Below are 24,391 nucleotides of genomic sequence, written 5' to 3'. Positions count from 1 at the left end.
TGGCTAACGAAAGGCTGAATGAGTCTGCGCCTCCCGTTTCCGCTTGTTTCCCCAAACTTCTCACCCACCGTCCGATTTCTTGCCACAGGGCCCCCGGGCCTTCCAGCCCGCCCGGAGGGCAGGTCTCTCCTCCCCGCCTCCTCCCGTGGGCCCATCGCTGGCCGCGGTCCGGCAGGACGGGCCTCAGGATGCTCAGAGTGGTCACGCCTGAGAAGCTGGGGCACATGCAGGGAAAGGGGAGAAGCCCCGAGTGGGGCGCGGGCGGGGGTGAGGCACGAGCCCGTGGGCCCTGAGAGGCGCGGGGGGTCGCGGGCTCTATGTGAGTCCGCGTCTCGGGCCTGGTAACAACAGGGGGGTCCCGCCCCCCGAGCCGCGCCAGGTGACGCGGCCACCGAGCGGTCCTGCGGGACGGGCTGGCCCGGGAAGGGCTTCGCCTCTGGGGGTCCCGCCCAGCTCTGCAAGCCGCCCCCCGAAGAGAGGGCCACAGAGCGGGCTGCGCCGGGGCGGCCCCGGCCCTGCTGGGTCCGAGAAGCTGGAATGACAGGGTGGGGGGCAGCGTGAGGCTCCCGGGGACCCCGGAACCAGCTTCCAGCCTGAGCTGCGGGGGTCGGCCGCTGGCGCCGCCCGCACTTTCGGGGGGCCTCCACGCCGCTGGGTCCCCTTAAGCATCCTCGAGGCCGCTCGGAGGCCGCCCCGATCTCCCGGGACCTCGGCAGCTTGTTAGGCCCCCGGAGAGGATCTGGAGCCCCCAAGGGGCCACGAGCCATCGCGGGGCCGGACTGGGAGGCGCCCCTCGGCCGGAGAGGGGACGCGGAGGGGCGCTGGACCCCCCAATCCAGAGCCTCAGAGCTGCTACTGGGGGGGCGTCCGTGGGGGTCTCGAGGATGGACGCAAACAAACAAGAGTCCGCCCCCCCCCCCCCAGACGCCCCGCCCGGAGCCGCCCCCGCCAGCGCCGAGCCCCGGGAGAGCCGGGCAGCTGCCCGGGATGCGGAGGCGCGGTGGGTGCCCCCCACGCTTCCCAGGGTCTCCGAGGCTCCCCCCTGCCCCCCGCGGCGGCTGAGATCTCAGACGGCCCCACCCTAGCCCCGCCCCGGGGCGGGTCCGCTCGCTCCCCCATAAATCGGGGCCCCTCCGACCCGCACCCGGAGCCTGGTCCCCTGGAAAGCCGGCCGCGCTCGCCATGCTCGGGTTCCTGCTGCTGCTGTGGGCCGCCGGGCAGAGCCGGGCTCTCGGGAGTCCTCTGTCCGCAGGTAAGGACCACAGCGCCTGGGGGGACCCCTCCCTTCCCTTCCCCCGCCCCCCACCTCTCATCTTCCCCCCACTTCCCGGCCTCCCCCCGTCTCCTCCTCTGACCCCTCCCCCCGCTGGCGCCCCAGCCCCTCAGCACCCTCTTCTCCCCGCTAGCCCCCGGCGTGCCCCCCGCACGCTGCCTGCTGCCCCCCGATGACGGCCCCTGCCGCGCCCGCCTGCCCAGCTTCTACTACGACCGCCACCTGCAGAGCTGCCGCCTCTTCATCTTCGGGGGCTGCGGGGGCAACGACAACAACTTCGACACCCCGGAGGACTGCGAGCAGACCTGCGGCTGGATCCCCAGTAAGCGGGAGCTCGGGGCGGGGGGCGCCGGCCTCTGGCCTCTCCCGGCGCCCGACACCCCCAGCACCTCAGATCTGGTGTATTCACTCAGCCCCCCCCACTGCCCCCCAGTGTCCCCGCCCCCAAACTTGGCTCAGGAGAGGGGGGTGCCCCAGATCTCACCCCACCTGCCCTGCCCCCCACCAGGCGTGCAGAGGGACTGCTCCCAGATTTCAGCACTCCCAGACCCGTGGGGATTTCCTTCCCTTGGATAAACTCCTTTTGCCTAGTGAGTCACCATCAACCCCACGGGGCTGCCCTGGAAGCTTCTCTGAACCGACTCATTTTAATCCTTGTAGCCTTGGTCCACGACTTAAAACGACCATTTACTTCTGGAGAACTGGAAATCCTTACTCCTCCCAAGAGGATCACTCCTTGTGGCCCTTGTGGCCCCGGGGAAAGAGCCACAGAGACTTGTGTTAGCCCTGACCCAGGACGAATCACTTGACAGAGCCCCGACTTTGTTCAAAAGAAAACCAGATCAGAGTGACTGAGGCCTTTCCAGAGGCAAGGCATAGACCCCCTAGGTCTGGCTGAGGCCTTCCAAAGTGATTTGGAATGAGTATCCTAGGATAACTCTTTCCTCTTTTGGAGGGAACCCAGCCCAGAATGCCCTGGAGTTAGGGGGGCTTGTGTGACTCCTCTGCAGCCTCTGGCACTGTTGATCACCCTCTTCTAGAGTCTCTCCTTCCCCTAGGTTTTCCGGACTCTTGCAGCTCTGGGCACTTTCACTGGCTGTCCTCCTCACCTCCTCCTTCTGGTTTCCCTGATGGCTTTCCAGATTCATAGAGAATTCTACCTGCTTCACAAACCTCTCCTTAAACCCTGGATCCATTTCTAACCCTTCCCACTCTCCCATCATCTCCTTCTGAGATGACCACCATTCCCTCCTCCTGTGTACGTTGGCTGTACCTAGCTATTAGTTATGGGCATGGAAGCTCCTCAAAGGCAGGATGTCCTTCTGCCCTTTTCTATCACCAAATTTCCACACATACGTTTATATAGTTATTGCTGTCTCAGGGCTTATGGACTCACGGAGCCAGAACCTGTTCCCTCTGGGCAGTGGGTGTAATAAGAGGACCAGTCTGTCCCATTTCTTGTGAGCATTAGGTGAGATGGTGTCTGAAAGGGCTGGGACCCCTCGGGCTGTTGCTTCCATTTCCCCTTCCTAGGAGTTCCCAAGATCTGCAGACTGGAAGCCAGTGGAGCTGACTTGGGAGAAGCCGGGGAGCAATATTTCTTCAACCTCAGCTCCATGGCCTGTGAGAGGCTGGTAGTCCGTGGAGGGCGTGGCAATCGAAACCAATTCCCAGATGCCCACACATGCAACAACTTCTGTGCTCCCGTGAAAAGTAAGGCAGATTCTTACTTTACCAGTGCTCCAGGCAGAATTGAGTTGTTGTCCAGATTTCCTTGCTGTGACCCCTTCCATTGCCCAAGGGTGTGCCATCCTCACTGCTTTGAGCCCTTGAGCTGCAGACTTTAACATAGTCGTACCTATTCTCTCTGTGGGTAGAGAAGACTGGATGAGTGGAACCACTTGCAAGGAGCATTCTCCTCTAATGGCTGAGGCTTCCTTCCCTAAGGTTCCACCCCAGCAGGCGATTCATCCCTGAATTTCACAGCTTCAGTCACAATTCTAAGTTACATTTTGTCATCACCCCTCTGAGGCTTGGTTGACTCAGCTCTGTCAAGAATCTTCTAACTGAGCTTTTTTCTTTCTTTCCAAAAGTTCCCCAATTCTGCTACAGTCCACTAGATGAGGGGTCTTGTTCAGCAAATGTGACCCGATACTATTTTAACTGGAAAAGAAAAATCTGTGAGTCCTTTACCTACACCGGCTGTGGCGGAAATGAAAACAACTTTGTCTCCCTGAAGGACTGTGCCCATGTCTGTTTGAAAGGTACAGTTAACAATCAGTGTTCGAACAAAAATAATGGATCCTATTCCAGGCCATATTCTGTCCTTGAGGGTCCCTTCTTGCCCTGGCATTGCCTGGCTCCCCAGACTGACTGTGGGTGCTGGCTAGGGTCCCCATCTCATTTGCCAAGTAAAGCAAATGGTTTCAAGTTGCTATAGCAATTAATTAGAGCAGCCATAAGGTTCCCTATCTTTTATGCAGACTCATTCTGTGTGTGTGTGTGTGTGTGTGTGTGTGTGTGTGTGTGTGTGTGTATGAAGTAAATCGGGACAACACAGATGGGAAGATGTCTTAAATTCATACTTCTAGTCTCTTTAGCCCCACTATTTCAGTGTGAGTGAACTCTTTAATTCATGCCAGGCAGACAGTGGAGGACTATCACTATATAACATGACTTGGGGAGCAGCCTTCAGGATACTTTGAGAATTCCAGACTAGAAGCAGAATGGGACCAATCAGTCAAGGGTCACTTCAGTGAGAATGATGGATGGTCCTCATGTACTCCCTAAGAAGCAGCAGAAACTCAGGGTCTTAAACTCCCTTTCAGGCTAAATCATCTCTGATCTCTGCTCCTTGTTTCTATCAGCACTGAAGAAAAAGTCAAGGAAGATGCCCAGACTCAGCTTTGCCAACAAGAAGATGAAGATATACAAGAAGTTCCCCTGATCATGTCCCTGCATGGAACCTCTGGGACTGGGCTTGCACCAACTCCTTCCAGGATTCAAACCTCCAGACACTTGTGGGCAGAACACAGGAAAGTGGGAGAAATAGGATCAGCAGAGCTGCTCCTCATCCTCGGATTCTGAAGCTGTTGTTCTATTTATATGCTGTTCCATTACTGGCAGCTTTTGATTAAGGATCTACTGCTCTTTGGTTCAAGCCCTCCAGGACATATTGACTAAGGGTCATTTTTCTTCTATTATTATATTCTCTTTGGCTTATTTTTCCAGGGGCTGATTGGGGACATTGAGCCACTGGGTTCTCAGAAACAAATCTGGTCTGATGAGGGTCTTCAAGCATGAGAAAAGTTTGAGTCCTTATTTTTTAAGAAGTAGATTTCTGAGGTTGGAAAAAAGAACCATCAACTGACTCTTCCTTCTCAAATCTTGGCAGCTCTATGAATCTTAAGGCAGAGGTTCTTTTTCTGGCCTTTCTTAGACCCAAGATAGGTTCTCAGGGAGCCCCATCAATGTAGGAAGGCTGAAGTGGGTGATCAACAGTGCCAGAGGGGAAGGAGGATGGCCATGACAGCCCCTTGGGACCTAGCATCTTAAGTCCTTGTGCATCCTCCCAGCAACAGCCACCTCTCAAGTGCCCGATGTCAGATACAAAGTGCCCAACAGGCATGGCTGGTTAACCTTGTGAGTAAAAAAGCCAGAGTCCCTGCTAGGATCATGTGAAGGGTCCTTGGAATGTGCTTCTAAATTTTAAGAATGACTCAGGGTTAGAGAAAACATTGAGATCCATTGTCAGATTTTCCCTGTGAAACAAGAAGCCAGTTCTGAACATGGGAAGGGGCAAGAAGATAACCAGATAAGTGAGCCCTTTTCAGAGGCTTGGCTGTCCAGACATGACAGCAGCTCTCTGCCCAGCTGTGGAAACACCTCTGCCATCCTCCATGGAGATCAGTGCCTCTACCTCTCCTACTTGGCCAGGAGGTTTTCTTCTTCAGCCTCTTATGCCAGAAGCCTAGCAGGGCAAGGGTTCCACAGAGATGGTCACTGAGACCAGAAAGAGAAAGGCCTTTGATCATGTGGTCAGGGGACTCAAGGGATGTAGGCGCTCTGAATTCCCTCTAGACCATCCCCTCCAGAAAAAAAGATACTCTCCTTCCTGTATTGTTATCCCAAGACAAAAAAGTTGACAAATCTTCTCCTTCCCATTTTAGGAGTCCCTTCTTCGAAGGATCAAATTACCTAAAACTTAGTGATAGCACCTATGATGCTCATTTTCTTTTTACCAAGAATCAAACAGATTTAACAATGTATCCAGTATCACCAAGTTCTTAATAAAACGTTTATTTTATTGAAACCATTTCCTTCTTTAGTGAATTTTTTCAGTGTTTGCTAAATCAACCCCAGATATTCTTCTAGCCACCCTTCCCCCACTTCCAACTCTTCAGGAGCCAGCCAGAGAGAATCTCAAGGAAGTCTAGGTGCTGTATGGAGCACCCCCACCCCAACCCCCAGACTGGGAAGAAAGCAGATTGTGGTAGGAAACCAGCAGGCGCCATGGGTCTGCATCAAACTGCCACAAGCCCCCAACCTCATCCTAGCTCCTCCAAGGGTTGATGTCATCCCTAACCCCAACATTATCCTTTGGCCAATCTAATTCTTGGAAGCAGAACTCTCATTTCTGCTCACTGCTCTCTTTGACCATTAAGGATACTGCCCTTCTCAAAACCACCAAAGTGGTGGAAAGGAACTGACTAAGCTAGCCAGGGAAAGCTAAGGGCAGGTCTGTCCTCCCCTAGTAGTCAGGGCCTAGAGAATCTTACTCTCAGAGAGGAAATGTTTGAGGTGTGAAAAAAAGTTATGTCTAGCTGAAGGTCCTCTTGAAGATGAGAGATCAGCCAGCCCCATTAGTTCTGGCTTCCTCCCCAGGGCTAGGCTGCTAGTCACACCAGTCTAGGATGGAGTAAAGTATAGGAAACGTGAAACTAAAAAGAGGGACAAAGCTTGGATGGGCTTAGACTTGCTCAGGTCTTCATTTGAGGTTCCTTCATGGAGACTTAGGAGGTCGTCTCAGAGATGACTGAGCCTCCCACAGATTTCCCCAGAGGTATAGAAAACCTGTGTGTGTGTGTGTGTGTGTGTGTGTGTGTGTGTGTGTGTGTGTGTTGGAAGCCAGGAAAACTAGGAATGCAGAAATGATTGCAAAGCCTGCTCTGCAAGAGGCCTCTCAGGCACATCAACAGGGTCCCGAAGACTATTTCAGAGAGGCAGACCTAGATGTTATGGGTAGGAGGGGTAACCCCCAAGTAGTAGATAGATGGCAAGGGAAACCACAGCACAGCTTCCTTGTCCACCCTCCAATATATCAGAGACACTCACATTAGAAGAAGCTCTAAGGAACCCCAAGTGAGGCAGTCATGGCTTCATGGAAAGTCTGGGGCTCTGTAGCCAAGGCTCACAGTTAAGGTTCTTTGAAAAAAATACTCTCAGAAGAACAAAACCCTAGGTTTGTAGATCTAAATTGGAAGGAGTTGCTCTCAGTGGCCCTCTAATCTAAGTCCCATATTTCATATATGAGAGGACAAAGATCGAGGGTCTAAGATCAGAAAGGTAACCAATGTTATAAGCAGGATTAGAAACCAGGAAAGCCAGTGCCTGGTTATCTCCAGGGGCTCCACAAAAGGGAAGGTCCACTCTGCCCTGTGCCTTTCCCCTCCATGCCCAAGGATTCCTCCACACACCCTTAGCTGCAAGGCAATGTGACATGGAGGTGATCACTTCTTTGTCTGTGGTAAGTACCCATGTCTGTCTTCGGCCATGGTGCTGATGTCACCATGACAGTACATGTGTGAGGGGCTACTACACTAAGTCACCAGCCTCCCTTTCTCCTCTGGAGTCATCTGAGTCCAGGGGCCTGCTATGAATACAAGCTTGCTGAGAGGCTACAAGGACCCCATGTGTTGGCAGTGGGAATGGAAGCAAGCAGAGAGATTCTTGAGCCATGTGTAGGAAGCCTATTCAGTCTGGACATGGAGAGCAAAGGGCTAGGGAGAGGGAGGAGTAAAAGCAAAATCTTGAGCCACACGTGTCACAGGGAGGAGGATGGAATTACCAGCAATGATGGCCATGAAGATGATGACAAGGACCTTGTGAAGAAAGGGACATATGTGGGCCACCTGCAAAGACTGGGGTGGGGGGTGGAGCAGCACTATAGGGAACACTTCCTTCAAAAGAATATCATGAAAGGATACTTGCTTTCAGAGTAGGCAAAATTCTATTTAAATCAGTTCTTTACAGAAATCTAGAAATATGTCAGCTTTAGACTCACTGCAGAATGCTGCCTCAAGACTTGGGGACTTTTTACCCAGGACACCCTGCCCATATGTCCATAATGAGCCCCAGGATCATGGAATGAGTAGGGGAAGAGGAAGTGAGGAACTCTATCACCCCATCAATGCTGCACTAATCCTCTGTGGACTCCATCATAGACACTGTCCTAGGGCAACTAGCTGCTCATGCCCAATCCAAGCAAATCAACATTAAGTACCAACTATTTTATTTTCTAGGCCCTGTGCTAAGTTACTGGGGATACAATTAAGTAAAAGAAAGACAGTCCCCATTCTCAAAGAGTTTACAATCAGAAAAAGGGCAGGAAAGTGTAGGGGAACACTAGGGGTATCCAAAAGACTTATCTTATACCATGGAGTTGAAACCAGGCAGGTGCCAGGGGAAGAGGGAGCCCTACAGAGAAAGCATTCAGACTCTGCTCCTCCTCTATTTTCAGGCCCATTAGAAACTCAGAAGATTAAGGCACACTCTTGGGATTGGTTGGTATTGCCCTTGGTCTGTTCAAAAGCAATTTTCTGACAAATCTGAATGCTAAAGGAGGATAATGCAGCAGACAACTCTCTAGACTCTCCTAATTAGACAGGAGATGGAATTTTACCTCTTCAGATTGGATGAAGTGCCACAGAATGTTACCATGTTTTAGTGGGGTTTGGTTACAATACGTCACCATCATTACTGTCAAACAAACCTTATTGGAGCAACTCAGTACAGGAGTTGCGGTGGAGGGCAGAAATTCTTTGTGAATCTCTTGATTGTCCCACTGTGCTTTACATCTGTGTAACCCACACTCTTGGTTAAGCCCAGTCTTGGAAGCAGCCCTCTCCTCCCAACTCAAGTTGATCACTCTTTTTGGTTTGTATTGCTCCCACAAAAATTATCTCTGGAAAGCACATAATATATTTTATAACTAGATCTCCACAAATGTGGTCCTAAGATCCCACTCAAGCACTCGAGGCAACTTCATACATAAGGTATAAGAGCCTTTATTATATACTCCATAAAAATGAAAATAATGCATAAGGACCTCAAGTAGTCCAGAAAAGTATATGAAAGTATTCTTCTCTCCCAAGTTCTAATTTTTAAGAGAGACCTAGAACCTTTCTGATCATGGCATTACCTTTTGATTTTAACTCATCTGGGTCAGGGAATAAAATTCAGCCTGCTAGCATGGCAATCTCTTCATGTTGTGATGACTCCTATTTTTATTCCCGTCATGAACATAGACCTAGATCTTTAAGATACTACCATAGGGTTGTGAGTCCTCTGGAGAGGAATACCATTGACAAACAGGCAACCTTCTGTGAACCTCACTTTCACCTCCAGGAATCCATACAATTATCTAACCTTAGTGTATCCTTAAAAGAGTCAAGGCTCCTCCAGGATTGAAAGTAGAGTTGGTACCATCTAAGATAACTCATGGTAATGGCCAAGGGCAAAGTACAGGTCTTTTGATTTCTCCTTAAAAAGGAGCACAAGGAATTAAGAAATAGCAGATACACTGGAAGAAAATGAAAGTCAGAATGAGGGTTCAGGAGATGGGGAGGATAGAAGGTTGTAATCAGAGAGGGAGGGACACTTCAAGGCTTAGAAAGGGTGAGATCCAAGCAGTTTGTGGACTCCCTGTGGGTGACAGAGCTGGAATGGAGATGAGAATCTCTGGAGGAGAAGTGAAGAACCCATGAAAGCAATCAAAAACAGGCATATTGGCCTCTTGAGGAGGAAATGGGGAAAGAAACAGAGAGTAGATGCTGAGCCATCAAGGATAGGACATGTGTGTCTGTGTGTGTGTGTGTGTGTGTGTGTGTGTGTGTGTGTGTGTGTAGGGTGAGATTATGTGAGGAACCCCATAGCCAAAGTGTCTTCTTAGAAGAGTTTATCTATAAAAATTCAGTGGCCATTTATTAAGCATCTAATGTGTACAGAATACCATGCAGGAACCAGAGGCAAGAGTGAGATGCTTCTGCTCTACTAGGAGGCAATGAAGTGCCTGCCTACAGATGGGTAGAGACAAAATCAATACATGGTAAATTTCAGAGGGGAGGCACTGAAAGCAGGGAGGACTGATGAGAAGCTCTTGAAGGAGATAGCTCCTAAGTTGAGCCTTGAAGAGAGCTACTGTTTTCAAGAGGAAGAGGTGAGGGACTAGGGAGAGTTTGAAGGACATGAGATGGAATGATGTCCACAGGACAGAGTGAATACTAGAACATCATTGTGGTGGGGGAGTTATGGGCACAGCTCAGGGAGATGTAGTAGAAACCAAGAGTCAGAAGACTCAAATATCAACCAGAAATCTATGTTTTATTCTGGAGTCAACAGAAAGCCAGTGAAAATTCTTGAACAGGTTTAGGTTTAGTCCCAGTCTCCAAATAAATAAAATTTCAGATAGCCAAAGGGCAATGGAGAATTTCCATGATGGTCATTTACCCCAGTGCCCCTGCCACAGCCCTTGCCCTTCAATTTCCCAAGGAAGTAGAGACCAAGCACTGAGTGGTTTTCAACCAAAGGCCGGAAACCATCCCAAATTTTATAAAAGGAAGAAAGAGATTTCACATAAACACTGACCCAGTCAGACCTTAGACAGGCAAGCTACAATGATACATGTGACTGTGCAGTTCAGGTCTCCCTCTGAGTCCCCCATTCTTGGTTTCCTCTCTATACATGGAGGGCACTCGCATCTCCCAGTCCTTTGTCTACTATCAGGGGATTGGGATGGGTGAATTCAGACATCAACTGAGTCTCCGCATGGTTCACCTTGGGGCTATGAACCTTGTGGCTTCAACTCTGTTCTTTGTTTTTACAGGTTAGACTAGGTCTAGATAAAAGCAGCTCCATCTGTATGGAAAGAGCCTTAGTTCATGTTTCTGGCAGAAGGAAGCACTTCCTGGGGGTGGGGTAGGGGAGATGTCAACATCTCTATCAATGATGCCTGGGTTAAAGCAGAGAAGGCAGATGTCTGGTGATTCAGTGCAGGGTCAGAAAGAATGGGAAGTGACCCTCACTGTCCCCTCCAAAGGTTTTTGTAAGGGTTATGTAGTCATTTATTTCCAGAACCCTGAAGTGAAGATTGGAAGCACAGCACAGTTTCCCAAAGACCATCTGGCCAGCTCTCTTCAGCCCAGCTCATTGTCCAGATGCAGGATCTGCCAGGGCATGATGATGCACGTCTAGATCCTCTGCTAACTCTAGGTCATGGACTGCCAATTCAATTCAGTTCAATAAGCACTGATGACAAGCCTACTGTGTGTGTCCTCTGCCCAATTCTTTTTATGACACCAATGTGCTGCTGATACCTGAACCATGAAGAGTCAAAACAGACAAAGAAAATTATAGTCCAGTCTCTCTAATAAATATCGATGCAAAAATATTAAATAAAAATTTAGCAAAGAAATTACAGCAAATGTTTGCTAGACTAATATACTGTAATCAGGTAGGATTTATACCAGGTGTGCAGGGATGGCTCAACATTAGGAAAACAATCAGCATAACTGACTGTTTTGAGAGCAAAATGATCAGAAATCACATGATCGTCTGAATAGATGCTGAAAAAGTCTTTGATAAAATAAGCACCCATTCCTATTAAAGAATACTAGAGAGCATAGGAATAAAGGGAGTTTTTCTAAAAATGATAAGTAGTATCAACAAGCATTATATGTACCGGGGATAAACTAGAGCCCTTATCAATAAGATCAGGGTGAAACAAGAATGCCCATTATCACCACTATTATTCAATATTCTATTAGAAATGTTAGCTTCAGCAATAAGAGAAGAAATTCATTTCCAAAGAAGATCACAACATCAGGGAGGTGCTTCCATGACAAACATATGAATTGGATTTGAGTGAGGGGAACTGTGCTGTCACCAACTCACTTTCTCCTCCAGAGCCATGTGGGTCCAGTAGCCAGATAGGAATCAGGGGGGACTGGATATGGCCTTGGATGTGAGGCAAATGGAATTAAGTAACTTGCCCAAGGTCACACAGCTAGTAAGTAAGTGGCAAGTGTCTGGGGCTGGATTCAAACTCCCTGCTTCCTGACTCAAGGCCAGTGCTCTGTCCACTGCACCACCTAGCCACCCCTTAGCTAAGAAAGACAAGTGGAATAGATTAGGCATAAAAGAATCAGTAGGAAATGACTAAAGTAATACACTGTTTGATAAACCCCCAAACAGAAACTAGGCATAGACTAATATCTCACCCCCTATACCAAGATAAACTCAAACTGGAAACAGGATTTAGACATAAAGGATGATGTCATAAGCTTAGAACAAGGAATGGTCTGTCAGATCTATGGAATGGGGAGAAGTTTATAGCCAAGGAAGAGACAGAGAACATTATAAATCACAAAATGGATATTTTCAACCACATAATCTATTTTTGTACAAACGACTAATGGAACCAAGAATAGAAGGTATACAGAAAGCTGGGAAACAATTTTCACTGCTACTGTTTCTGATAAAGCACTCATTTGTAAAATATATAAAGAACTGAGTCACATTTATAAGTATACAAGTCATTCTCTAATTGATAAATGATCAAAGGATATGAACAGGCAGTTTTCAAATAAAGAAATTAAAGCTATCTATAGTAATATGAAAAATGCTTCCAATCACTATTGATTAGAGAGATGCAAGTTAAAAACAACTCTGAGGTATCACCTTACACCCATCAGATTGGATAAAATGACAAAAAAAGGAAAATGATCAACGTTGAAGATGTGGGAAAAGTGGACAGTGAGGCATTGTTGGTGGAATTGAGAACTGATCCAATCATTCTAGAGACCAATTTGGAGCTAGGCTCAAAGGACAATCAAACTGTGCATACCCTTTGATCCAGCAATCCCACTGTACCCCAAATAGATTGTAAAAGGGGGAAAGACCCATATATGCAACAATATTTATAATATCTCTTTTTATACTGGCAAAGAATTGGAAATTGAGGGAATTCCCATTAAATGGGGAATGGTTGAAGAAGTCATGAATGGTCTGGAGTAATGTTGTTCTGAAAGAAATCCTTATTAGCCAGACTCTAGAAAAACCTGGAAAGACTTGTCTGAACTGATGCTGATGAAGTGAGCAGAACCAGGAGAACATTTTTTACACATTAACATCAACATTATGAGATGATCAACTATGATAGATACAACTCCCCTAGTAGTTCAGTGATCAAAGATAAACTTGAGCTAACTGTTTAGGAAAATGCCATGCACATCTAAAGGAAAAAACCTATGGAGGCTGAATCCACAGCAAAGCAGACAATGGTCACTTTTTAACTTCTTTTATGTTGTTTATTTCTTCCTCATGGCTTTCCCCCCTTCTAATTCCTCTTTCACAGCATAACTACTATGGAATGTTAGTCACAGATGTAAACATTATATAAGATTACTACCATGGGGATGGAGGAGGAAAGGAAGGGTGGGAGAAAAAATGTGGAACTCAAAAGTTTATAAAAGCATATTTGCTGAAAACTCTCTCTGCAGGTAAATGGAAAACAAAATAAAATGAAATAAAAAAAAACCCTAACTACTGATTTGTGGTGACCCCCCCCCACAGTATCTGCCTGTGTCTTTGTCAGTGCACCTGCTCCTCTGCTGCAACAGGTGAAGAAGGGGCTCAGGAGGCCCAAAAGCCAGCCAAAGACAGAGCAGGAATATACCAGAAGCTGCCAGAAATACTAAGCAGGTGGAGCCAGATCATCAACAGTAACCTCATCTATTCCTCCCTTATCTGACCTGCCTGGCTGGCAGCAATTTCCTGCCCTCAATCTTCTTGCAATCAGTTTTTGACTCATCTTTGTTCAAAGACATGCAAGCTGTGCTCAGGAACTTCTGGTTTTCCATTGCATGGTTGTGATTCAGACCTCAGCCCATTTCCAAGGTTTGTCTGATTCCCTGATCTGTGGTCTCTTGACCCCAGTGCCCCATTGTTTGCCCAGGTGCTCAGAGCAGGGTCAGGGTTTGACCAGACCAGTGAGTAGATCTGACCAGGAGCTCACAGAGCTGGTGACTCAGGTGGACAAAGAACTTAGATCTAGACCTGAAAGAGGCTTCAAAGACCATTGAATTTACCCACTTTATTTTCAAGATGAGAAAATGACCTGTTCAAAGCATGGGGTATAAGTAGCAGAGCCAGGATTCAAACTCAGGTCCTCTGACCCCTCTCCAAGTCCAGCTTTCCTTCCACGGTCTTTCCCTGTCCCCAGCTGCATGTGACCTGGGAGGTGGGTATCCTTGGACAGTGCCCATCATACTCCCCACTACCACCACCACTAAGGGTCACTTCAGGCACTTGAGAGGATGAAGCTCAAGAAGCTACCAAGGAGGAGTGTGGGGTCATCCTGACCATTGCTAAACATCTGTGAAGTCAGAGATGAACAGACCAGGAGTATGATTCCCTGTTAGTCATTGGGTAAAGCTCGGTTTCTTTGTCCCCCTGGTCTCTAGCCCAAGGCCTGGCAAAGTGAAGGTGATTAATAAATGTTACATTGGTAGAAAAGTTGGTTTGTGTAGTCTTTACTACAGAGACACTGGTCTTCCCTGCTTTGGTTTCTTGTTTTGTCACTTTTAATCATGCCTAACTCTTCATAATCCCTTTTTGGGGTTTTCATAGAGATCTTGGAGTAGTTTGCCTTTGCCTTCTCCAGTTCATGTTACAGATGAGGAAACTGAGATTAAAATGATTTGCCCAGGATCACACAGTCAACATCTGAGGTTGGATTTGAACTCAGGAAGACTCATGGGTGCATGCACTATGGGATCCCCAGTGGCTCATCTAGTGCCACTGTCTTGACTTGACTCACTGCCAGGGGAGATGGGGTCACTTCCTCTCCTGAGTTTCCAATCATTAATAGAAGGGAGTAGATGAGACTAAATAGGACCAAAGGCTCCCCCTCTCCCTCCAGGTGCTGCCCTGATTGCTCAATGGGTTGCTATGAGGGGGAGCAGCTCCCTCAGCCTGACTTTCAGAACTAAGCAGTGAAACTGGACTCCTGGGGAAGCCTGGTCTGGTGCTCCATTATCCCAAAGGCTTATTTCATCTGGGTCCCTTTCATTCTGCTCTTAGCACTCATAGAAACCACTGGTCATTCTTGCTGACTCAAGCCCCCATTGGGAGCTGTCCACCTTCCCCCTTTCTTGTCCCATCATTGCCTGTAGGCTATTTCATTGGAGGTGGGGGGAATGAGAACATGAGAACATTTGTGTCTGGGAGCAAGGTCTTCTTCATGGCATCATCCAGTTCCCTCTAGTCAGGACCTTCTGGAACCCCAAGAGCCATCTACCTGAATGAGCAAGCCCAAGTCAGGCTGCTCTGAAGGAAGCAGGGTCAAGGACACAATCTCTGTAACCTCGGGGAGAGGGGTGAGCAAGGCTCATTGAAACCCAAACAGACATTAGGGCTAGGGTTGGAAGTCACCAAGGAGGCTAGTCTGAGGTCAAAATGGCCAGAGCATCCTGGACCCTGCCTCTCTACCTACTCTTCACCCACTGGTCTGAGCACCAGAGGTCTTGGTTGCCCTTTCTGGACTCTCCAACTTTAGCAGAGGCCAGTAACCAGGATCGGCTATCAGAGGGACCATTTACCTTTGCTCAGTGGCCAAGTGTACCAAACACACATGATATAGTCCTGGGCCTAGGTCCACAACCAGAGTCTGCCATCCAAGGATGGCACCAAGGCATGACTTGAGAGCTGCCATCCATCATGATGGAAAAGAGCTGAGCTGCCCAGACTGAGAATCAGGGCTGAGCTGGGGAGGGTCCCAAGACAGGTTTAGCTCAGTTACTATGTAACCTGAGGGGGCTAGAGATGGATTTTATAAGGACTTGTTTTAGCAAAGCCATAATTGGAGAGAGATGGAGGAAAGGAAAATAAAACATGAGGGATATATCCCAACCATGTTACCCCAGCAGAAAAGCCCCATGGAGTAGAATTTGGACATTGTCCTTGTGGGGCTATAGGGGACCACTGGCATGGGGATAGAGGCCTGGGGAAACAGTGCAGGGCAAGGCTAGTCCTTAGAAGGGCAGGAGAATGTGGACTCCTGGGGAGAGAGGGTCAGAGGGAGGGAGGTCCAAAGGGACCAGTCTTACGTATCTGCACATGATGACCTGGTGGTTTGCAAAGCTTGAGGAGCCCAGCTGCTTCTCCTGGTCTCAGTTCTTCCAGGGAACTCCCCAAAAGAAGCACAAAATTGCAGTTGGAAGTCTCCCTCTTTGTGATGTATGGTGCTCTGGGAGTCAGAATGAAAACTGAGCTGTTCCGGGGGGCAGGGAAGAAGCCAGAGCCAGAGTGGTCAGTGCAAGTGGTGGTCCTGGGCCCCAGAGAGGAGGCCCATTCGGGTGAGTCTATGAGGAACTGGAGCTAAGTCATCTCCAAGGAGCTTCTGGTCTCGACAGTCTGTGAAGAACCAGAGCAACTCTGGGGAAATGCTTTAAAAGGCCTTGAGAGATGTTGGTCATCACTGGTCAGGGCTACCCTGGTCTCCTGATAAAGGCCCAGGACTCAGTCCATTTCACATGCCTCCTCAAGGAAGCAGGATTCTGAAAAAGGTCCTCAGAAAGGTGGGGAAGTCCAGAAAGGTCCTGGAAGCTCCCCAAATTTAAGTTCTGATGACTTGGGTCTCCATCCCCTCTCTGAAATCTATGGGAACTTGAGAGAGGCACTTACTGTGGGCCTCAGTTTCTTTACCTGTTAAAATGAGAAGGATAAATGGAATGGCCTCTGGGGCCCTTCCCAGCTGAACTGTCCTGGGTCTGGGAATGACCTACAGGCCTGGTCAATCAAACTAACCAGAAAAGGGTGACCTCAGTTTCATATCACAGAAGGTTTTCAGAGTGGAAGCTCCAATTCAGACCTAACAGAGATCTTTTTTTTTAGTTGAACTCAGGAACAGATCACAATCCATTTCCCTCACATTCAAAGCTCAGAGCTCATAGACAGCATCCTTGGGGCTGAGCCCACAGGAGCTCCCAGAACCATCAGAGACCTGGAACCAAGCTAAGCAAAGTCTCTAAGTCACCTGAGGGGAGGGGCCCAGTCCTGCCCAATGGCATCAGGAGAAACCCTCAGGAATGACAAGAAGATAAGAGGGGCATTCCATGAATATATATAAAAAACACTTCCATTTTGGTGAATTCATGTCTACTATATGTTGGGGGTTTTTTTTAAGACCCTGCTGGGGAAAGCTAAGTGGTACAGTGAATAGAGCTCTGGCCCTGGAAGATCTGCGTTCAAATCCAACCTCAGACATTTAATACTTACTTAGCAGTGTGACCTTGGGCAAGGCACTTAATCTCATTGCCTTGCAAAAAATAAATTAAAATTTTAAAAGACCTTGCTTGTGTGCAGATTGGCTCAAACCTGTGATTTCACACAAAGGTAGGGAAATTGCCCCATCTCTTTAGTGCCCACAGTCTTAGAGGGTCTCCTGGGGCACTGAGAGTGACTTGATTAAAGGTGGGACTTCTATCCAGGTCAGATCTATTCCAATGTTGTCTTTCTGTCCATTTCTTTATTCTGTCTATCCTATTAAGTAAGGCCAACCCCACTTGAGGACAGGATGGGAGGATAGGAGAGATGTATTTCTTCCCAGCTGGACAAAGGGATTAGCACAGTATTTAGATAAAAAGGCAGAACTTAACACAATGGCAGAAATTTTTTAAGTGATCAGAGGGAAAGAACATGAGAGAACGGTAGGAGTGAGAAGGAGAAGGCATCAGGTAGCAGCAGAGAGGCAGGCAACTTTGCAGCTTGTAGCTGGCTCAGAGCCAGCTCAGAATTAGGGCTAGAATTCAGAAGCAGAGTGAACTCTGGCTGCTCGGAGACGACACAAATTGGAACCACCATCTGCTTCTCCCTTTTGTCTGCTCAGTGTGATGGGGGGGGGGGGGGGGGATGAGGCACTGAGGGTTGCTTTGCTCCTGAAAGGTTCTTGCAGGTTCTTTACACTTCTAAGTGACTTGCTAGATAAAGATCAGATGGTTTAAACTGTATTCTGAATGTGTGCTTTTGCCTGAAAGAGACAAGGTCAACCTGAGGATAATGGATCACTTACAGTCCATTAAAGCTAGCTCTTGGCTTGAACAGCAACAAATTGCTGAGGGGCTTAGAACTTTTCAGGACTCCTATTTGGCATTTTTAAGTTTTTAGCTTTGCAGAGAAAGGATGTCATGTGGAGCTGGGAGTTTCAGTCTAGGTTAAATCCTAGGGTGAGCTAATCTAATCTCATTTTCTCCAAACAGACTGGTAGCTAGGGGGGGATTGGATTTTTCTTCCCCTCTGAATTTAGAAGGGGGAAAGATAATTGAGAGACCTTGAGAGAAGGTCAGATCCTGACTCTTCTAGAAATACTAGAAACAGAATTCTCTTTTTTGGAGTCTGAATGGATGGGAGGTTCTGACGTGTTTCTGTCACATTTTATGATAACAAAGTCATAGAAATTTTTCATCACACCAGTTACTGTTTCCTACCTTTCTACCACAATGAAGTCATTGCCTGGATTCAGATCTCCCTAGCCACAAAGGACTGTTCCACACGCTTAACACAGGGTGGATATGATCATGAGAGTGAGCAAGCTCCATTTCTCTGGAAGGTATTGGTCATAGCTGCAGGTGTTTAGAGAGCCTGGTTAGAACACTTCTTGGGTGAGGAGGAAAAGAGAGGAGGAAAGGAGAGAGAGAGAGAGAGAGAGAGAGAGCGAGCGAGAGAGAGAGAGAGAGAGAGAGAGAGAGAGCGAGCGAGAGAGAGAGAGAGCGAGCGAGCGAGAGAGAGAGAGAGAGACAGTCACAGACAGAGACCAAGAGAAGAGAGACAGTAAAACAGAGAAGCAGACAGAGACAGAAACAAACCTGGGGCAGAAAGTTTCAGTGGCCAGGGGTCTGAGGGAGGGTCAGAGACTTAGGTCAATCAGTATGGACCCTAGAAAGCCTAACTATAATACACAGCTCTCACTCAGTGTAAGACAGACTGTATAGAGATTTTGGTTAAAGCTGTTTGCATATGGTTCCCCAGAAGCTCAGAGATGGATGGGATTTCAGGAACCATCAGATCCAAACTGCTGAAGATACAATTCACTGCCTTCAAGGTAGCCCATTCCAATCAAGCAACATGCATCTATTAAATACCTGATTGATTGGAGGGTTTCATTCCCCCTGAAATCAAGTCAAACTTTGCCTTTGGCAAAAATGTACTATTGTTCTCTTGGGCCAAATAAAATGTAGACCCTTGACTCCATGACAATCATTCAAATACAGTCCCCCTTGTTCCTTGACTCTAGGTTGTTTTTTTTTTCCCCCTAGACTGGACCAGTTTCTTCCACCAATCCTCAAATGATCCCTAGGTCCCTTACCTTCCTATTCACCCTCCTCTCGGTGAATCTTATTCAAGTCCATGTTTAATGGTGGGACTAAAAGGTAAATCCAGCATACCAGCTCTCCTAGGACAAGGCATCATTTGGTAGTGATATTAGATACAATGCTCTGTAAGATTGGCCATGATGATATTCTGGGGACCTATATGGTCAGATGTGTTTCCAATGGCTAATGCCTCCTGGTCTTGTTCACATAAAGTTAATTTCTGAATTCAAGGGATAGCTTTACCTTTGTTTTGGGAGAAACATTTCCTCTGACTTTGTGTGATATGTTACTGTGGTAGAAATAAATCTACCACAATTAAGAAATTATAGATGTTAAAAACCTAGGGTTTATTGTATGTAAGCACAGGTTCACGATTCAGAAAAATAATCCTACATAAAAATCAGGGAGGTTTTTAATAGACAAAACTATGTCAGAGAGACACAGAATAATTCTTTTACATATTGTCATTTTATCTGTTAAAAAGACAGATTTATAATCACATGCTTGCTTCAATGTCATAAAAGTTGAAAACATTTAGTTAAACAAAATCATATTATATAGCCCCTGAGGATATAAATCTAGTTAAGCAGACTCTATAGGTAAATTAAGTCAGGTTACATATTTAACTTCACTTATGGGATTCTAAATAGGTTGACTGAAAGTGAAGACATACAGTTAGCTCTACAAATACCAAACTATTTTTGAGAAGTTCAAATTCCCCTTTTGTTTCTTATCTGAGGAATGTAAAAAATTCTTCCCTTAATTCTGTCATTATATCAGTCAGGTTTTAGCCAAGTGAGTTTAATATTAACAGATGATGGACTTTCAGCTAACCAAAACTTTCAGGAGAAAAGCCTTAAGTTCCAAATAATAAGATCCAGTAAAGCAAAATTTTAAATCCTCATAAGTTTTTCGAATTCCCATGACATGTTTAACTGCCTTCCATTTCCCTTCATTAGATTTAGCCCCACACTTACTCTAGCTGTCAAAAGTTCTTTGGGTCCTGACTCTCTTATTCAGGGTGTTTGTCAGCTTTCCCAGGTTTGTTCTATCTTTGAATTCTTCCTCACAGTCCTTGTTGAAAAAATTGACCAGCACAGAGAGGTCCATCCCAGATCCTCGGAGCTCTCCATGTGAGATATTGCTATGGAACTGAATTGAGACTAACCATTCTTTGGGCTTGCACGTCCAACCAGCTTTGCAATCCCTTCACTACCCTATTGTCTAGGTCTCAGTTCTGAATCTTTCCTTAAGAATAGCAGGAGAGAGGGGCAGCTGGGGGACGCAGTGGATAGAGCAAGCAGTCCTGGAGTCAGGAGGACCTGAGTTCAAATGTGACCTCAGACATTTAATAATGACCTAGCTGCGTGGCCTTGGGCAAGTCACTGAGCACATTGCCTTGCCAAAACCCAAAAAAAAGAAAAAAGGATAGCATGAGAGGTTGAAATCAAGAGGCTTCTTCAGAGGTGAAGAGGGAAGAATTAGGGAGTGCCTGGGCAGAGAAAGGTGTGCCCTTTGTTTCTTCCAATCTGCATTTGCCCAGATCTTGGGCGTCTGCGTCTTTGTCAGGATGGCTCGGCTCCACTGAACTCGGGGATCCCCCCGAGGGTCGCAGCGACTGAATACGGGGCCCAGACCGTGTGGGACCAGGAACCAGGCTCTGGGGGCGCGAGGCTGGCTCCTGAGCTCCGGGACACGACCCGACCCCCGCGGTTCTGGGGGCCCTTTCTACAGGGCCCGGGCAGCCCTGGCTCGGCTCCCACAGAGCTCCTCCTGGGGCGGTCCCTGCCCGCTCCCCCTCGCCCCACTCGCGCCCCGCCCGGGGCAGGGGAGCCCCACTGGGCCTGAGGTGCCCCACCCCGGGCCCCGGGCAAACAGGCCCCGCCAGGGCAGCCCACCCCAGGCTCGGAAGGCGGCGGGGGCCTGGCACCTGGCTGGGCAGTGGCCGCCTCCGCGTGGGGCCCTACCCGGGCCGGGGTGGGGTGGGGGCGCCTGGGGAGGCCGGGGGGCGGGGGGGCCTGGGCGCGGGCTCGCTGCTGCGGCTGCGCACTGGCGCCCCCGCCGCCCCCAGGACGCGGCGCTGCCCGGGCCCAGGAGCGGAGCCCCAGGAGCGGAGCCCCAGCGGGGGAGCCCCAGGAGCGGAGCCCCAGCGGGGGAGCCCCAGGAGGGGAGCCCCAGGAGCGGAGCCCCAGGAGGGGAGCCCCAGGAGCGGAGCCCCAGCGGGGGAGCCCCAGGAGCGGAGCCCCAGGAGCGGAGCCCCAGCGGGGGAGCCCCAGGAGCGGAGCCCCAGGAGCGGAGCCCCAGGAGGGGAGCCCCAGGAGCGGAGCCCCAGCGGGGGAGCCCCAGGAGCGGAGCCCCAGGAGCGGAGCCCCAGGAGGGGAGCCCCAGGAGCGGAGCCCCAGCGGGGGAGCCCCAGGAGCGGAGCCCCAGGAGCGGAGCCCCAGCGGGGGAGCCCCAGGAGCGGAGCCCCAGGAGCGGAGCCCCAGCGGGGGAGCCCCAGGAGCGGAGCCCCAGGAGGGGAGCCCCAGGAGCGGAGCCCCAGGAGCGGAGCCCCAGGAGGGGAGCCCCAGGAGCGGAGCCCCAGCGGGAGAGCCCCAGGAGCGGAGCCCCAGGAGGGGAGCCCCGGGGGGGAGCCCCGGGGGGGAGCCCCAGGAGCGGAGCCCCAGGAGCGGAGCCCCAGCGGGGGAGCCCCAGGAGCGGAGCCCCAGGAGGGGAGCCCCAGGAGCGGAGCCCCAGGAGCGGAGCCCCAGGAGGGGAGCCCCAGGAGCGGAGCCCCAGCGGGAGAGCCCCAGGAGCGGAGCCCCAGGAGGGGAGCCCCGGGGGGGAGCCCCGGGGGGGAGCCCCAGGAGCGGAGCCCCAGGAAGGGAGCCCCAGCGGGGGAGCCCCAGCGGGGGGAGCCCAGGGGGGGAGCCCCAGGAGCGGAGCCCCAGCGGGGGAGCCCCAGGAGCGGAGCCCCAGGAGCGGAGCCCCAGGGGGGGAGCCCCAGGGAGGGAGCCCCAGGAGCGGAGCCCCAGCGGGGGAGCCCCAGGAGCGGAGCCCCAGCGGGGGAGCCCCAGGGGGGGAGCCCCAGGAGCGGAGCCCCAGCGGGGGAGCCCCAGGAGCGGAGCCCCAGCGGGGGAGCCCCAGGAGCGGAGCCCCAGGAGCGGAGCCCCAGGAGGGGAGCCCCAGGAGCGGAGCCCCAGCGGGGGAGCCCCAGGAGCGGAGCCCCAGGAGCGGAGCCCCAGCGGGGGAGCCCCAGGAGCGGAGCCCCAGCGGGGGAGCCCCAGGAGCGGAGCCCCAGCGGGGGGAGCCCCGGGGGGAGCCCCAGGGGGGGAGCCCCAGGAGCGGAGCCCCAGCGGGGGAGCCCCAGGAGCGGAGCCCCAGGAGCGGAGCCCCAGCGGGGGAGCCCCAGGGGGGGAGCCCCAGGAGCGGAGCCCCAGGAGCGGAGCCCCAGCGGGGGAGCCCCAGGAGCGGAGCCCCAGCGGGGGAGCCCCAGCGGGGGAGCCCCAGGAGCGGAGCCCCAGGAGGGGAGCCCCAGCGGGGGGAGCCCCGGGGGGGAGCCCCAGGAGCGGAGCCCCAGCGGGGGAGCCACAGGAGCGGAGCCCCAGCGGGGGAGCCCCAGGAGCGGAGCCCCAGGAGCGGAGCCCCAGCGGGGGAACCCCAGGGGGGGAGCCCCAGGAGCGGAGCCCCAGCGGGGGAGCCCCAGGAGCGGAGCCCCAGCGGGGGAGCCCCAGCGGGGGAGCCCCAGGAGCGGAGCCCCAGGAGGGGAGCCCCAGCGGGGGGAGCCCCGGGGGGGAGCCCCAGGAGCGGAGCCCCAGCGGGGGAGCCCCAGGAGCGGAGCCCCAGCGGGGGAGCCCCAGCGGGGGAGCCCCAGGAGCGGAGCCCCAGGAGCGGAGCCCCAGCGGGGGAGCCCCAGGAGCGGAGCCCCAGGAGCGGAGCCCCAGGGGGGGAGCCCCAGGGGGGGAGCCCCAGGAGCGGAGCCCCAGCGGGGGAGCCCCAGGAGCGGAGCCCCAGCGGGGGAGCCCCAGGAGGGGAGCCCCAGGAGCGGAGCCCCAGCGGGGGAGCCCCAGGAGCGGAGCCCCAGGAGGGGAGCCCCAGGAGCGGAGCCCCAGCGGGGGAGCCCCAGGAGCGGAGCCCCAGCGGGGGAGCCCCAGGGGGGGAGCCCCAGGAGCGGAGCCCCAGCGGGGGAGCCCCAGGAGCGGAGCCCCAGGAGGGGAGCCCCAGGAGCGGAGCCCCAGCGGGGGAGCCCCAGGAGCGGAGCCCCAGCGGGGGAGCCCCAGGAGCGGAGCCCCAGGAGGGGAGCCCCAGCGGGGGAGCCCCAGGAGCGGAGCCCCAGCGGGGGAGCCCCAGGAGCGGAGCCCCAGGGGGGGGAGCCCCGGGGGGGAGCCCCAGGAGCGGAGCCCCAGCGGGGGAGCCCCAGGAGCGGAACCCCAGCGGGGGAGCCCCAGGAGCGGAGCCCCAGGAGCGGAGCCCCAGGAGGGGAGCCCCAGGAGCGGAGCCCCAGCGGGGGAGCCCCAGGAGAGGAGCCCCAGGAGCGGAGCCCCAGCGGGGGAACCCCAGGGGGGGAGCCCCAGGAGCGGAGCCCCAGCGGGGGAGCCCCAGGAGCGGAGCCCCAGCGGGGGAGCCCCAGCGGGGGAGCCCCAGGAGCGGAGCCCCAGGAGGGGAGCCCCAGCGGGGGGAGCCCCGGGGGGGAGCCCCAGGAGCGGAGCCCCAGCGGGGGAGCCCCAGGAGCGGAGCCCCAGCGGGGGAGCCCCAGCGGGGGAGCCCCAGGAGCGGAGCCCCAGGAGCGGAGCCCCAGCGGGGGAGCCCCAGGAGCGGAGCCCCAGGAGCGGAGCCCCAGGGGGGGAGCCCCAGGGGGGGAGCCCCAGGAGCGGAGCCCCAGCGGGGGAGCCCCAGGAGCGGAGCCCCAGCGGGGGAGCCCCAGGAGGGGAGCCCCAGGAGCGGAGCCCCAGCGGGGGAGCCCCAGGAGCGGAGCCCCAGGAGCGGAGCCCCAGGAGGGGAGCCCCAGGAGCGGAGCCCCAGCGGGGGAGCCCCAGGAGCGGAGCCCCAGCGGGGGAGCCCCAGGGGGGGAGCCCCAGGAGCGGAGCCCCAGCGGGGGAGCCCCAGGAGCGGAGCCCCAGGAGGGGAGCCCCAGGAGCGGAGCCCCAGCGGGGGAGCCCCAGGTGCGGAGCCCCAGCGGGGGAGCCCCAGGAGCGGAGCCCCAGGAGGGGAGCCCCAGCGGGGGAGCCCCAGGAGCGGAGCCCCAGCGGGGGAGCCCCAGGAGCGGAGCCCCAGGGGGGGAGCCCCGGGGGGGAGCCCCAGGAGCGGAGCCCCAGCGGGGGAGCCCCAGGAGCGGAACCCCAGCGGGGGAGCCCCAGGAGCGGAGCCCCAGGAGGGGAGCCCCAGGAGCGGAGCCCCAGCGGGGGAGCCCCAGGAGCGGAGCCCCAGGAGCGGAGCCCCAGGAGGGGAGCCCCAGGAGCGGAGCCCCAGGAGCGGAGCCCCAGGGGCTGCG

At 52.7% G+C, this 24,391-nt stretch overlaps 1 protein-coding gene across 1 annotated transcript; it reads left to right on the top strand.

Annotated features, from left to right (window-relative positions):
* Nucleotides 1-1,091: 1,091 nt before the first annotated feature.
* Nucleotides 1,092-5,588, top strand: TFPI2 (tissue factor pathway inhibitor 2). Its single transcript, XM_074196110.1, has 5 exons — nucleotides 1,092-1,252; nucleotides 1,407-1,595; nucleotides 2,807-2,986; nucleotides 3,367-3,537; nucleotides 4,141-5,588. Exons 1-5 carry the CDS (start codon nucleotides 1,183-1,185, stop codon nucleotides 4,218-4,220), a joined length of 690 nt encoding a protein of 229 aa, XP_074052211.1. The 5' UTR covers nucleotides 1,092-1,182; the 3' UTR covers nucleotides 4,221-5,588.
* The last annotated feature ends 18,803 nt before the right edge of the window (nucleotides 5,589-24,391 follow it).

The sequence above is a fragment of the Macrotis lagotis genome, chromosome 8, assembly GCF_037893015.1.
Source record: "Macrotis lagotis isolate mMagLag1 chromosome 8, bilby.v1.9.chrom.fasta, whole genome shotgun sequence".
Taxonomy (NCBI): domain Eukaryota; kingdom Metazoa; phylum Chordata; class Mammalia; order Peramelemorphia; family Peramelidae; genus Macrotis; species Macrotis lagotis.
Note: the sequence above shows the minus strand (reverse complement) of the source record. Positions and strands in the feature narration are given on the sequence as shown.

Excerpts from the sequence above, each read along its gene's own strand:
- TFPI2 (XM_074196110.1), top strand. The coding sequence starts at position 1,183 with ATGCTCGGGTTCCTGCTGCTGCTGTGGGCCGCCGGGCAGAGCCGGGCT. Across the intron at positions 2,987-3,366 it reads CTTCTGTGCTCCCGTGAAAA|TTCCCCAATTCTGCTACAGT; the intron begins GTAAGGCAGATT and ends TCTTTCCAAAAG. Across the intron at positions 3,538-4,140 it reads TGCCCATGTCTGTTTGAAAG|CACTGAAGAAAAAGTCAAGG; the intron begins GTACAGTTAACA and ends TGTTTCTATCAG.